Source organism: Daphnia magna, linkage group LG9 (genome assembly GCF_020631705.1).
Source record: "Daphnia magna isolate NIES linkage group LG9, ASM2063170v1.1, whole genome shotgun sequence".
Classification (NCBI taxonomy): domain Eukaryota; kingdom Metazoa; phylum Arthropoda; class Branchiopoda; order Diplostraca; family Daphniidae; genus Daphnia; species Daphnia magna.
The window spans coordinates 1,930,288-1,944,699 of record NC_059190.1 but is presented as its reverse complement, the minus strand read 5'-3'; the positions used below and the strand labels follow the sequence as shown (position 1 = coordinate 1,944,699).

At 41.7% G+C, this 14,412-nt stretch overlaps 2 protein-coding genes and 1 long non-coding RNA gene across 18 annotated transcripts in view; 2 read left to right on the top strand and 1 right to left on the bottom strand.

Moving 5' to 3' along the window:
* The first annotated feature begins 112 nt into the window (after nt 1-112).
* LOC116930875 (AP-2 complex subunit mu) lies at nt 113-2,936 on the top strand. The gene is made up of 8 exons (XM_032938303.2): nt 113-271; nt 623-825; nt 905-1,067; nt 1,133-1,248; nt 1,316-1,683; nt 1,759-1,992; nt 2,063-2,174; nt 2,243-2,936. Exons 2-8 carry the CDS (start codon nt 649-651, stop codon nt 2,375-2,377), a joined length of 1,305 nt encoding a protein of 434 aa, XP_032794194.1. The 5' UTR covers nt 113-271; nt 623-648; the 3' UTR covers nt 2,378-2,936.
* LOC116930910 lies at nt 2,861-3,527 on the bottom strand. The gene is made up of 2 exons (XR_004398629.2): nt 3,324-3,527; nt 2,861-3,245 (listed from the first exon to the last, which is right to left on the bottom strand). It is a non-coding gene; the product is annotated as an uncharacterized LOC116930910 (long non-coding RNA).
* A 108-nt stretch (nt 3,528-3,635) lies between these two features.
* Nucleotides 3,636-14,412, top strand: part of LOC116930837 (calmodulin-binding transcription activator 2) — a 38,530-nt gene continuing 27,753 nt past the window's right edge. For 8 of the 16 annotated variants that reach the window (XM_045178887.1, XM_032938237.2, XM_045178889.1 and 5 more), the window contains exons 1-5: nt 3,637-3,951; nt 6,190-6,409; nt 10,314-10,423; nt 11,119-11,186; nt 11,310-11,445. In XM_045178887.1, the coding sequence (XP_045034822.1) occupies nt 6,262-6,409; nt 10,314-10,423; nt 11,119-11,186; nt 11,310-11,445 (462 nt within the window). In that variant the 5' untranslated portion in view covers nt 3,637-3,951; nt 6,190-6,261. Of the gene's footprint in view, nt 3,952-4,252; nt 4,396-6,189; nt 6,410-8,517; nt 8,686-8,774; nt 9,096-10,313; nt 10,424-11,118; nt 11,187-11,309; nt 11,446-14,412 lie in introns of those variants that run through there. The other 8 variants (XM_045178894.1, XM_045178891.1, XM_045178890.1 and 5 more) reach the window with 5 other exon arrangements.

Genomic DNA, 14,412 nt, shown 5'->3' with positions numbered 1-14,412 from the left:
AGATTGCATAAACATGTAAAGCAAAGAAGAAATAAAGGGCGAATTCTAAGATTGAAATTCACCAACTCTGTAGTATTCTGCCACACAATATTTCAAATGTGGCGCTTTGAGCGCCTAGCGGACTTCAGCTGTTTGCCTGTCATATGGATCGTCTTTCTTGTTAGCAGTGTTACTGTCATTTCGCTCTGAACTGACAGCACAAGTCTGCTATTAATCGAAATTGAATATTCAGTCAGAGTCAAGGAAAACGGACTGGTGACGCGTCTTTGAGGTAACACAAATTTTCTTTTATTTTTTAAGGCATAAAATTGCCTTGATTAAAGGAAAGAAGTGAGATTGAGAAAGGTGGTTCCATTGAGTAATGCGTGAGTCGATTGGGAGGCGTTGCTTGGAATACCAAAGGCCACCGGTGTTTAGTCGGGATATCCTGTGCAATAATCAAAAGATCCGTGCGTGCATGGCAAGTTAGATAACTGATGTGTTCACAGTGGGTTCCCTAGTTCATGTTATGTAGTCTTTATTGACAAAGATATAGCCCCATCTATCAAAGATCTTTTATCTAGTCTTGTACCTGCTGTGTCGTCCAGCAAGTATAACTAAATAGTTATTTGCCTCCCCACAGGTTCATTGAAAACTTCAAGGTTCAACATGATTGGAGGTCTTTTCATTTACAATCACAAAGGAGAAGTCCTAATATCACGTGTCTATCGTGATGACATTGGTAGGAATGCTGTTGATGCCTTCCGAGTAAATGTCATTCATGCAAGGCAGCAAGTCCGATCACCTGTTACCAACATTGCCAGAACCTCCTTCTTCCACGTTAAAGTATAATTCATTTCATGTCTAAAGATATTTTTATATTCTGACTCCAAATTTTAATTAACTGTCTCCTATTGTTGAGCAGCGTGCCAACATATGGGTTGCAGCCGTCACCAAACAAAATGTCAATGCCTCAATGGTTTTTGAGTTCCTATTGAAGGTTACTGACTGCATGCAGTCATACTTTGGCAAGGTATCAGAAGAAAACATCAAGAATAACTTTGTCCTGATCTATGAGCTTTTAGATGGTATGCAAAAATCAATTATATTTCTAAAAGATGAATATCAACTTATTCTTTTGTACCACCTTAAGAAATTCTTGACTTTGGCTATCCTCAAAATACTGATACTGGAGTTCTAAAGACTTTCATTACTCAACAAGGTATTCGTACGCAAACGAAAGAAGAACAGGCTCAGATTACATCTCAGGTAGATATTTACTATTCAGTAGAAATTACTAAAGTACGTCCGAATTCACATATCGAAAAAAATGCAGGTGACTGGACAAATCGGCTGGCGACGCGAAGGCATCAAATACCGACGAAACGAACTCTTCCTCGATGTTCTCGAGTACGTCAACCTGCTCATGTCGCCACAAGGTCAAGTACTTTCAGCCCATGTGGCTGGCAAAGTAGTGATGAAGTCCTACTTGTCAGGCATGCCTGAATGCAAATTTGGGATCAACGATAAGATCATCATGGAAGCTAAGGGTAAACCCTCGGCGGATGAGTCTGCTGCTCGCACTGGCAAGACGGCCATTGTCATCGATGATTGTCAGTTCCACCAGTGTGTTAAATTGTCTAAATTCGAGACGGAACACTCGATCAGCTTTATTCCCCCTGACGGAGAGTTCGAACTTATGAGGTCAGTGCCCTTTCTGTTTGCGTTAAATTTTTTTCATGGAATTTTACAAGAAACTTTTCTTTCTTTTGGTTCCAGGTATCGAACGACCAAGGACATTTCGCTACCTTTCCGGGTTATCCCGTTGGTTCGCGAAGTGGGACGAACCAAGATGGAAGTCAAAGTGGTCGTCAAGTCTAACTTTAAACCTTCACTTCTGGCACAGAAAATTGAAATACGCATTCCAACGCCTCTTAATACATCGGGCGTTCAACTTTTGTGCATGAAAGGCAAAGCCAAGTACAAAGCTTCAGAGAACGCCATCGTTTGGAAGTCGGTTTTAAACTTTTCTTCAGATCAAACGTTGGGAGTTGGTATTAAACTTTCGTGTTGATTTTGACAGGATCAAACGGATGGGAGGTATGAAAGAATCGCAACTTTCAGCTGAAATTGAGCTTTTGCAAACGGACACAAAAAAGAAATGGACTCGACCCCCTATTTCTATGAACTTTGAGGTATTCGCCGTATTTGCTGAATCTGTCACAGGGTTTTGATTGTCTGTTTGGTTGAATTTTTGTCGTAGGTCCCATTTGCACCATCCGGGTTCAAAGTCCGATACTTGAAAGTCTTTGAGCCCAAGTTGAACTATTCTGACCACGACGTTATCAAATGGGTGCGTTACATCGGACGTAGTGGCCTCTACGAAACGCGTTGCTGAAAATGACGAAAAACAGCACGATTCATTTCGTTGAAGATGAAACTCATCTCCAATCTGTTTCTCCCTCATGATTAACCCATCATTTACTGCTCGTTCGAAAGAAGAAAAGAAGAAGAAAGATCTTTGTTAGTCTTGTCTTATACACTAGGTCGATGTTGTTGCTGAGCGGTGCGAGACATGAATCCTGCTAATGGAAAGTAGCTCGGCCTGTTAAGTTTCTTGCATCCAGGATCAAAATTCTGTTTTGGATAAATATTCAGACGCTTGTACTCTCATCCTCCTTCTTCCTTCTTTTTTTCATCCATGTTGAGTGTGCGTTTCGAGTACGTCGTCGGAAATCTTCCTTCATTTCTATATCATTGTTAGTGCGCAGAGAGTTAAATTACCCTTTTTCCAACCACAGCATAGTCGTCTTGACCGGATTGCGTTGTTACTGCTTGGATTAGCGGTTCGCGTTCTCTCTCTGTTTGTGCGCGTGATTTATATGTTATATGTTTTGATTTACCCAGTTTTTTTTTTTTTTTGTCTGTGCACATTACATTAGGGATGAGTAACTGAGCCTCCACCGTAGCTGTCACTTGAGTTGCTTGCTTTCCTCTTCTTCGTTTGGGAAAGCGGAGGGCGAGCCAGAAGCGAAATATGAATACAAAAAAAGTGGGAGTCGACAAGAAGTTGTGGTTGACGGGAATCCAAAGAGATATGAGCGTGATGTCATGTCGGACCATGTCCGTGTTACCCATAAATGGTGACGAATCGAGATTTGCCAGATATAACTTTTGTTCCTTTCACGAGAGAAGAGTTTTACTGGGTTTTCAACTTTGGTACGACACGAATAGAATAATTTTCCCCTCCCCCGTATAACTGGATGCTAAAAGAAAGAAAGAAAGAAAAAATTCAATCATCCCAATCGTTCATTCATGCATGCTTCGTAAGGTCTTCCTCCTACATTCGTTTTTCTGGTCGGCTAGGAAGAACGCTCCATCGATCCTCTTGTCGAACTAGGACAAGGCTCTTTTAACCACAAATCCATTGACTTCTCTGTATAACGAGAACGTAAGAGTCCCTGTCATGAAAGGGATGAAAGATATGACTGAACTGGGGAACAAAACCTCCGTACACTACTGGGCTAGAATGCTGAATATACTATTGATTTACGCTTGGAGTCTTGGTGTGTGGATGTTTCTGTATTATTTCGACCGTCTGCCGTTAGTTGCCTTCGCTGGCGCTGTAATCGCAACGTGTATTTACTATTTTATTCCAACTCGATCTGTCAGTCGATAAGACGAGTGTAAAAAAGAGAATACTGAAACAAAAAAGTGGAGCGTGTGATCTTTTTAGCCGTTAGAAATAGAACCTTGTTTTTTTGTATGTGTTGTGGCCCACGTCTTTGTAGTAGGAATGTTGGGAGTGGGCTGAAAATAATTTCGTATTCACAGACGTGGATCGATTCACCGCGTGTTTGGTCGTCGAGACAAGACGAGACAAAGTTTTAAAAGAGAGTCATCTGTTGAAAAGGAAAAAAGAGAGGACCTCATTGAAGTGCAGTGTTTAATTACACAATAACATATGAGAAGGTAAGAAAAAGACTCTTAGCACCTAACTTTCCTTTTGGCACGATTTCCAGCAAGAACTTGTTCGCAGTTATTGTCATAGAGCACATTCTAGATGAATTTCCCTGATTATGCGTTACCTGACCCCTGGAGTGTGTGTCCTCTGAGGACTTTAATCGTAACAAATTCTTGAATTTGGACATGGGAGAATTCAAAATGATAGTGTGCAAAAATGACCCAATTTCAACCTCAATCAAGTATTGTACTTGAAGTGTTTGTAAGCCTTCATAACAAATGAAGCTTGCCTTTTAATATGTGTCATCAGTTTGGCCCACATTATGGATTCTAATTTGATGCTGTGAACGGTGAAACCCGTCAGCACGACCCTCAAGTGCCATAAATCGTTATTTCGTAGCCCTCGGTATTATGTTTTATCAAACAACCGCTGATGCCAGTAGTTTTTGAACGGTAAGAAGAAAAAAAAAAGAATGTTTTATGTGGTATCGTTCTATATTGTACTCATGCTTTTCGACTCGTGCTTGCATGCTTATCGATCATGTTATCCTCCACTCAACATTGGCCGTGCAATCGCTTACAGGAACGTGTGATGGGTCGTTTCTAGCCGGCAAGCCCTATATAAACCGCTCTTATAATATAACCTAAGTGTGAGAGGGACTTTTTACTGGTTCTGTTTTACTCGTGTCCGTAAAAAAAAAAAAAAAGTTAGAAGAGTTGCCACTGTGCTGCTGCTGCTGACGTCGCCGTCTTATTCAGCTGCCCCGCTTGTTAATTGCATTACTCGTCTCTCTCTCTCTCTCTGCTGCTACTCGTCTCTATCTCTGACTCTTTATCTCTTCCTCAGCGTAGAGTATATGGAACTTTAGGTGGTCACACACACACACACACTCGGTGGGAGGTGCTTGTCAAGTAGAGCCCATCGATCCGGATCCGGTTAAAATAGATAGGCTAGTAATCAATGAGGATTAGCCAAACGGCCATAATCCTAGTTGAATAGTCCCGCCTGAATAGACACACTCTATAAATACGTTGCAACTGCTTCAGTGTGTTTAGATTTTCGCGGGGAATAAGTATAGTCACTCGAAAAACTTTTCTCTTAAATGCCCCACTCTTGTTCCCCATCCGTTGCTGATCGCCCGAAGAGACACAAAGAATCCAAATGAACTGGACCGTGACAGGTGATATCGCCCGTCCACCAAATGGACGGATATTCCCGCCCACTCGAAAGATTCTTTTAATTCATTATTTCTTTCTTTCTTAAGTGCCCACATGATTCTCGAACCTCCTTGTTTTTATTTGTGCAACCATCTTTTTATTTTATTTTTATAAGACAAATAGCTTAAGCCTGATGCTCCCTGGCATAGTGCCTCTATATCACACAACCTCGTATGTATCAATCTATTTTGGAATCGCGTGTGTGTGTGTGTGTGTGTGCTCTCCTTCCTTTTTTTTTTTTACAAACACACAAACCAACTGGCCATTCTCTTTCTCTCGCAGGATCCATTTTCTTTTTTGTTTTTCTATTGATACAAGGGCCATCATCAACTACACCAACAACAATCTTCTCCGCGGGAGGGGATGGCTGGATGCACTTGAGGGGGGGAGAAAAGGCAAAAGAATCACCTCATTCCGAACCTTGTTGTGTTTTTTTTTTTTAAGTCTGTAGGGGGAAAAAGAATGGAGGCAAAAAAGTTTCGCCAATGGGTTCCCTCATTTTTGTTTGGTTTTGTTAGTTTATCTTGTTGTTACTTGCCGTCACTCCCATTCGGAAAAGTTGGAAGAACAAGTGTGTGTGTGTCTGTTAACGCGATTGATTCTTGTATCTTCTGAATCAATCCTCCACCCCGTTCTGTGTGCATGGGGGGAGGAGGGTGAGGTTGATGAGAGTGTAGGGTTTCTTTTTCGCCCATCCAATTGATTGAAAACGAGGAAGACGAAGGACGTTCGTGACGAAGAAAGGGTTTGAACCCCGTGAAAAAAGAAAAAAATCGAAGTCAAGAGATCACGCGTGTTTCGAGCTGGAAGGCTTTTCTCTTGACGTTTGGACGGTTCCTAGCACAACTGTCATCCACCCTCTCTCCTGAAAAAAAATAAAGGAAGGGGGGGATTTCTTATTTTGTTATTCTCAGAAAATGTTGCTGTGTAGTTGTTGGCAGCCATGTTTTATTGATTCATATTTTGTAAGTTACATTGGCGTTGTACGGCCTGACAATGTTTATTTTCTTTTTCTTTGGGGGGAGTTAGATGGAGCGTCGCTGGAAGATGGCGTGATACGCAAAACTAGACGGAAGAAGAAGGAAGTTATCGTGGCCAAACATGAATCTGATCCAGCAGCAGCCATCGAGCACTGGCGCAGGAGAGCAAGGAGTCATTGAGAACAAGATGGTGGAACAGCCATCGTGTTCCAGACAATCCTCGCAGGACGATGTCGACTGTTCTTCAGCGGTCGGCGTCAAACCATCAGGTCGTTTCCTTTACTCTATTCATTTTATTGTTTGGTTTTTTTGTTTTTCAACCCACCGAAAATTTGTTTATATGGTAATATGGAGCTGGACATTGTTGTTGTGTGTGTTGGATGTGTTTGTCCGGATGGGTTATACTCGATTGGAGAAAAGGCCAGGGCAATATGGAGAATGAGTTAAAAGCGTGGACAGAAAGACACATGGAAGCTCCGTCCCCATCCGGCCATTTTGATTGGTGAGGCGGTCATCATAAATCTCACGTCACGAAACGGGCTAGTCTCTCCCTTCCATCCACCGCACGATTACCATACAAGCGATGTTTGCGTGTCGGCTTCCATCAGCGTTCCGTTCTCTACTGTCTCTCTCTCTTTCTCCAGGCCGTTTTTTTGTTTTGTTTTTGCTTCCACCTCTTAAAAAGGAAATGCACTACTTGGCGGATAAAGTTGCCTCCTGATTTATTCCGCGCACTTCCAACACATAGAGAGAGGCACACACAATTCTCCTACACTTGGCTATATCCCTCCTCCTCCCTGCCCTTTATTTATTTCGTCGCCATTTAATTACTTGGTATGTTCTGTGTTGTTGTCAGATACCCCAACAATCAGCAGGATGTTTTAATTTCTTATGATTTATTTATTTATGTTTTTATTCACCGAGTCGTAAGAAGACACAAAAAAATAAAGGGGGGCTTTGATCCCCAATTCTATAATGACCTCGTCAACATAAGCCGCCCTCCTCCTCATCCGGTTTGCCCCCCCACTTTTCTCGCTGTCTGACACGACGTTGCTAATGATATCGATTCAAGTGTGTGTATGTGTGTGTCGTCATCTCGCCTTTGTTAGTTTCTTTTTTCGTCTTCTATTGTTGTCGGGTGCGGAACGCATGGGGTTTCTTCACACTAAAAGTCACGATTGCGTCTAATTTGTTGACGCTCGAAGCCTCTTCACTTTGGTCGTGGACGGAAGGGTAGGGGGGAGGGCAAGGTACTTGGACAGGAAGTAAATCCGATTCTCCCATTACATGGTCTCAATGCTTAATTTTCTCTTTTCTCTATACTCCGTTCGCTTTTGCGAATAAAGAGAAGAAAAGAATTTGCCAAACGGAAATAAGTCGGGATTTGTCTTGACTTGTTTGATCAATCGCCTTTACTGTTATCAACTACATTTATTATATATTTTTTTTAAATCCTTTTAGTTTTTCTCGTTTGGGACTTGTGGTTAGAAAGTCCGCTCACTAAAAGTGGATTTGCGTTTTGTTTTTTAACGTAAAAAAAAAAAAAGTTTCACTTACAGACGAGGACTTGGTGGCCATTGGTTGAGCTTTCACGGACTAGGTGAAAATGGCGGAACTGCACAACGGCGGGTCTGAACATTTCTATGCGTGCAATTTCCCTTCTCCACAATGTACGTCTGTGTGTAGGCCTCCTTTTCTCTGATTCCGTTTATTTATTTATTTATTTTATTTATTTATTTTTTTGGAGGGGGGGTATTTTGTTGCTCCATTAAGCTGGAAACCCTTTCAAGTTGCGACTTGTCTGACGTGTGCAACTTTGACAGTCAGGCCCGGAATAGGATAGGAAATCAAGTCATCCACGTTTTAGGCTCTTCCAACACCGTCGATGGGAAGGCAAAGAAAAACGAATTGCAATTGACTTTATTAAACGCGTGTTCTCCCTTTCGATAGGAGAATGACATCAAAATGTGACGTTGCCTGTTTTTGTTTTCTGAGTGGGTAGTCGTTTTCATGGCGCCACAAGCGTTTCTTATGTTTTTTTTTAGTTTTTTTTTGCGCGGATGGCCTTTCCGGCCGGGAAAAAGAAATGAATTTCAGCCGGAGAGAGAAAGAGAATAATAATAAAAAAATAAATAAATAACTAACTAAGGAGCACGTCGACGTCGATTTTTTTTTTTGGCCAACTCGAAACAAATGCAATCGGATCACTCCGTCGTCTTAGAGTAGTCGATGGTTGGCTCTTTTTCTTTACTTTTGTTGGGTTATTTTTTATTTTTTATTTTTTTTTCCACTTTCTTTTCTTCCATTTGGGGCCGTCCCATCTATCTCTCCATCAAGGATCCTCTAGTAGGCTTCTCCTTCTCCTCTATGTGTGTGTGTGTGTGTGTGTAGTCTATTGGGAACGAAGAAGACCCCACCCGCTGATCCGCGCATGGGCCTCCTTTCAATTCCTCCGCCAGCTCCCCGGGCGCGCGCTGTGTGTGTGTAAACGTGAAACGAAACAAGTTGAGACGGAACAAGGCACTGGATCGGGCACCACCGACCGGTACGGTACTCTTTGGTTTCCGTCGTGTTGAACACATTTTTTGGGGGTTTGTTTGGTTCTTTTAAAAATTGTTCTCCGCTTCTCCGCGCTTTTTTTTATTCCACGAGGTTGTCGTGATTATTAATTAAGACAATCATCGCAGTGCTCGTTTTTTTTTCTTCTTCTTCACACACGGCCGATTTATTTATTTATTTTGGAAAGTGTGGAACGTGTTTTAGTGTGTCGGTTTGTTAAATGTGTGCCCGTTAGTTGCACATCATTTTTTGTTTTCACGATTCCACGTACGGCGCAGCGTAAACTGAGGCCAGACAGCCGAATGAAGTTGTCAAACTTCCCGTTGCCACGTTCGGCTGTCAATAAATCACCCGCTTCTACAACAACACTCCACAATCACAATAACAAATCGCGTTGTAAGTTTGATTCTTTGTTATCGCTTCCGCCCACCGCAAAGCGTTTGCGATTAAACAGTCGTTTAAATTCAACGTTCGAATTTTATTTGTTTTTGTTTTTTTTTTTTTTTGGGGGGTTGATACAATTGAAACTGCGTTTTTGATCTTTCTGAGCGTGTGATACGCTTCCCGTTGTAATTTTGGGGGTTTTCGTCTTCGTGAAACTGCGATGACATCTTGGGTATAGTAAAGGTAGTTGTTGTTGTTTGGTTGTAGTAGTAAGGTAAGAAGGAGGTGGAGAAAAGGGAGGGGCAGTGAATGTAGTATATGTTTTGTTTTTGTTTTGGGGGGTTGTGTGTGTGTGTGTATGTATGTACCCAGTATTTATATAACTTGACGGTTTGTGGGGTTTTACTATTACCACCACCACACATGTATAAGCTGGGCGGGTTTCCGGGGTGAGCTTTAAGAGAGAAAGAGGGGGTAGGGCGTGTGCGTGTTGGAGAGCCTCAGACTCACTAGCGAATCAATAATAAACGAAAAAAAAAAAAAAAAATACCAAAAACAAACGAGTTTTTTTTTTTTTTTTTTAATAAAAAAAAAAGGGGAGGAGGGGTCTGGGATACCCCACTCACACGGTTCAGTCAGCCGGAACAACTGGAAGAATAATAATAAAAAAACAAAAACTAAACATTGTTCTGGACTCACGCACCATTCGCATTGTGATCCGGATTTTCAATGTTGAGACCTTGTTTTTCTTTCATTTTTTGTGTTCATTTTTTTTTTTTTTTGTTTCTGGTGGGAAGGGGGAATTGTTGTATGTTTTGGTTTTGTTTTTCTTTCGTCTGTTCGATCTGTCTGAAAATTCCGTCACTGTCTTTTTACATTACAAACTAAAGGGTGGAATAGAAGTCATTTTGATTTCCCATTTTTTGTTTTGTTTTTCGTTGTTGTTCAACAACGTGCCCAAAGGACTCACCATCGCAACTGTCACGAAACCATTGGAAAGTTACCAAAATTTGCGTTTGCTGTCGGGATCCTAACCTTTTTTTTTTTTCAGACGAGCATCAAACGATTTCCCATTCGTCCCATTTTTCTTTTAAATGTTTAGTCCTTCGATTTTTTTTTTAAAATACCTTTTAAATATTTATTATTATTATATTTGTTTATGTTGTAATGAATCGATGAAATTCATTTGAATTTGAAAACTGATTTTCTCTGTTTTTGTTTTGTTTGCAGTGAGCGATGACGGCGGGATGAATCCACCCATCAATCTTCCGGCCAGCCTGGAGAGTTTACCGCGGGCTGAACATTTCCCAACGCAGAGGCATCGCTGGAACACCAATGAGGTCTGTCTGACTCGCGCGCGCACTCACACACACATCTACTATTTATATTATTTTCTAAATTCCCTCTCCAAGAATGTCTTGCATTCAAATTTCTTGGTATAAAAGAAAACTCATTAAAAGTTGGACGTTTCACTTTCTTGGCAAGGGAATTCTAATGACTCTTTACCGACTTCTTCGAGCTCATTGGAACTTCTTGTCAAGTGTCGGATTGGGGGTGGGGGGAGGCTTGATGGGTTCATTGTTGAGTAATATCCATAGCGGACAGGACACACCCGTTTGACTCCCCCCCTCTGGCCATGCTCTAACGCGTCCCTCTTCCATTTTCCACATCCGTTATGGAGGAAGCATTGGTCCATTCCCTCTTTTTTGTTGTCCTTCCTATTCTGTTTCATTGTATGCAATATAGTATGACCCCAGTCAACCTACCCCTCCCTTTTCTATGGTGTTGATAGATATATGCCTTCGTTGTCCATTCAAAGCACTGCATTTTACACACACTTCTCCCCCCCACTCGCACAGCCTGTCGTCCAATAGCGATCGAAAATGGCTGCTGACCATTCGGTCAGTTGGTCGCAAAACGTGTGTAAACTCAATTCTAATTCTTATTCTTTCCCCCTCTTTTTTTTTTATTATTTATGTGTTTGGTTGCTCCGCCTACCCTACAAAACCATTCACCATCGTGCGGGGGGCAATAGGAGATTGCCGCCGTGTTGATCAACTTTGAACGTCACCCCGAATGGCTCTTCAAAGAGGTTAAAATCAGGTTCGTTATCAAATTGCAATTGGTTTTGTTTAGTTTTTTTCCAATTAGGAATTGATAAAAGAATGGCTGATGGTTTGATCAATATTTTTAACGTCATTTTGATTTAATTGGCTATTCAATCAGACCGAAAAGTGGCTCGATGTTGTTATATTCGCGCAAGAAAGTGCGATATCGTCGTGACGGCTACTGCTGGAAAAAGCGCAAGGACGGCAAGACGACGCGCGAAGATCACATGAAACTCAAAGTGCAAGGCACCGAGGTGAGACATTCTTTTCATTATTTATTATTATTCCCTCGGATGTGTGTGTTGCCGTGTTTGCTCAAAACGAACGGGGCAGAAGCGGGATAACAAGATTGGGCCATACCGGACAATACGGCACGATCCGACCAGTGGTTTCTATACACCCTAGCGCTTCTTTCTTCGAAACGATCCACTTTAATGTCCAATCTCTTTTTTGTGTGCCACACGTAGGGCAAGCTGCTCTTCTGATCTTTATCGCACACGACAATCAAAACGCGATTTGATTTTTGATTTTTTGGGTGGGAGGTATATCCTCTTCAACGTGCAATTTGGAAGTATTGGCAAGCGTGCTTTTGAATAGTCGTTTGATCTCATCTGCACGTAGATCGTGAATTCATTTCTTTCCTTTCGAATTGCTCCGACACCTACAAACTCAAGGGAGAAAAAGGAAAAAGAAAAAGCAACTTTTGTTAGAAGGTGTGTGTGTGTGTGTGTATATACGGAGGTGATAAGATTCCACGTCTTGTCTTGAACAGCACACAACTAGTATATAGGCTAGGTATTTTAACACAGACACATCTAATATCCCAGAAGACCTTATGAGGGAGGTACAGTCGAGAGCGAGTATGTGCCGCTAGAGGATAGGCCGTGGGGATGAAAAAAAAATAAAATAACAAAACAAAAGAAAAAAAAGGGGGAAAAATGTAAGGGAATAAGGTCAAGAGTCGAACACACAAAAAAAAAAGAGGTAGGAAAGAACAGACTTTGTTCTGCTCGTTTAATGTACTACTTCACTATAAAGTAACACACACACACACACACACAAGACGTACAGGAGGGGAGGAGGAGGATACGGGGCGGAGGTTGTAATCAGCGGATCGATGATGTTGTAGTCGAGGGAATACGAAGCGTGCGGAATATATGTACCCCGACTGTGTTACGGTGTTACGGGACAAGTAACAAAAAAATATATACATATACATAAATAAATAAAAAAAAAAAAAGGGCAAAGGAGGAAGGAAGGAAAGAAAAACGTGCATCTTTAAAGATATGCTGCTCTTGACGTATCCTCCTATTCCTTCCTTACTACTCAATTTCATCATTAAAATGCATGGCATCCCCGTCTGGAGGATCTTTCAGCTTGACATTCTGATGTAGACGCTCGCCTAACACACACGACGGGCTATGGGGGCATCGTTTTCGCTCGTCCCAAATTCGTTTTCCCAATAGGCATTTTTTGTATTGACGATTCCGCATTTATTTTTGTTGGTACTTGCCGGTCTATTGACCCTGTCACAACATCTCTTGTTTGTGTCTTTTCTCTCTCTCTCTGTCGGTTGGTCGAATTTAACTAATAGTAAACATGCGCTCGTCTTGGAAGCCCCTCGCACAACATCAACCAACTAAACTTTTATTTCTCTCTCTCTCTCTCTCTCTGAACATCATCACTTATTCACTTGGGTTTCTCCGATTGGGTGTAGTTGGAGGTCAAAAAATCCTTTCCCATATGGAGCCAACGGCCTCCTTTTTTTTTTAACTCTCCGAGGCTCTTCTATAACGAATCAAAAGTTTTCTTTGCTTTCCTGCCCCTTTAGGGGGCAAGATGATGAAGGGTTTTTTTTTGTGTGTGTGTGTGTGTTATAACTGGGGGGGATAGCATGTGGCATGGTTTATGTAATAGTCCATTTCATTGGGAGGGAAAAGCCCAACCGAATTGTCCAAGGAGAATGGCATTCATCATGTCCAGTTGCCGAGTATAAAAGAATCTGGAACTCCCGTTTTTTTTTCTTTCGTGTTTATGAGCAGAGTCTCACGTCCGCAATTACAGTGCGACCGCACGACCCTATATACGCACATCAATTGATTTGATACACAAAAAGCGGACGAAAGGAAAATGTTTTATTTTTTAAGTTTAAAGCAAAAATCCCTTTATTTATTTTTTTTTGAAAGGGAAAGAAAGAAAACAAAAATGTGTCAATCAAATGGAAAGGAAGTCGAGAAGAACCGACGGGACGGATTTGGGGCGGGATTGTGCGCGAATCGCTTCAACAAACATCGGAGCGTGGCGGGGCACAGTTGCACCATTTTACTGCCTCAACGACTGCCGTTTCAATTTTGTTAGGCGGCCGAGTTGCAACGCGCGACAACAACACGACGTCGTCGTCAGGGATTTTGAGATCCCTTTCATGTTCGGCACCGTCTTCTTCTTTTCTATGTTCTTGCATAGATACACACAGACACCCGTCGGACGGCACGACGCCTGCCTTTGAAAATCGAAGCAAATGTTTCGTCCCTGTTTCTCTGTTTCTCAATCAGAGGTTTCCCCTACCCCATCCGTGCTCCCAAACTCTGGGAGTTTTACGAGTTTGGGAGAGTTTGGCTTTTTTTTTTTTTTACCTCTACATCTGTCTGTTGAGAGAGTTGCGAAGAGTACGAGAGCTCGTCGATGCGTTTCAAACGAGATTTCTGAGAGAGAGAGAGAGTTCGTGCTCTCAAACGTCCCTCAGTCTCCGCCTACGGATGGGGGTGGGGGGCACTGGCTTGACCTTTTCGAAACGTGTATAGTACGCCTATTAGCCTATCTTTATAGTTGCCTTGCTGTCCACTATGAAAAGATACTGTAAAATATCGCTTTGAAAAGGCGAGGCAAGGTCTTTTGCAATTCAATTGGCTTTTGTTGTAAGATCCCCCCCATTGCTTTTACGTTTTTTGTTTCCTTTAAAAATAAATGGGAGAGGAAAAAAAGTAAACTAAACTAAGGGAAAAGTAGAACAAAAAATTCTAAAATGAAAGTTGTGAGTTTTTTCTTTTAACTATATATTTTTAAAAAAGAAAATGGCAGGTTTGGGGTTGTTGTACCACCGTTAGGTATACATATAAGTCTATATGACGGATCCACTTTGCGATGTACAGCAAACAATAGTTTGTTTTTTTTATTTTTACTCCCCCGAAACTCGGAATGGGGAAGCCAATTGTTGTTGTAAT

Coding starts and splice junctions, on each gene's coding strand:
- LOC116930875 (XM_032938303.2), top strand. CDS start 649: ATGATTGGAGGTCTTTTCATTTACAATCACAAAGGAGAAGTCCTAATA. Junction 826..904: donor CCTCCTTCTTCCACGTTAAA/GTATAATTCATT, acceptor ATTGTTGAGCAG/CGTGCCAACATATGGGTTGC. Junction 2,175..2,242: donor CTATTTCTATGAACTTTGAG/GTATTCGCCGTA, acceptor TTTTTGTCGTAG/GTCCCATTTGCACCATCCGG.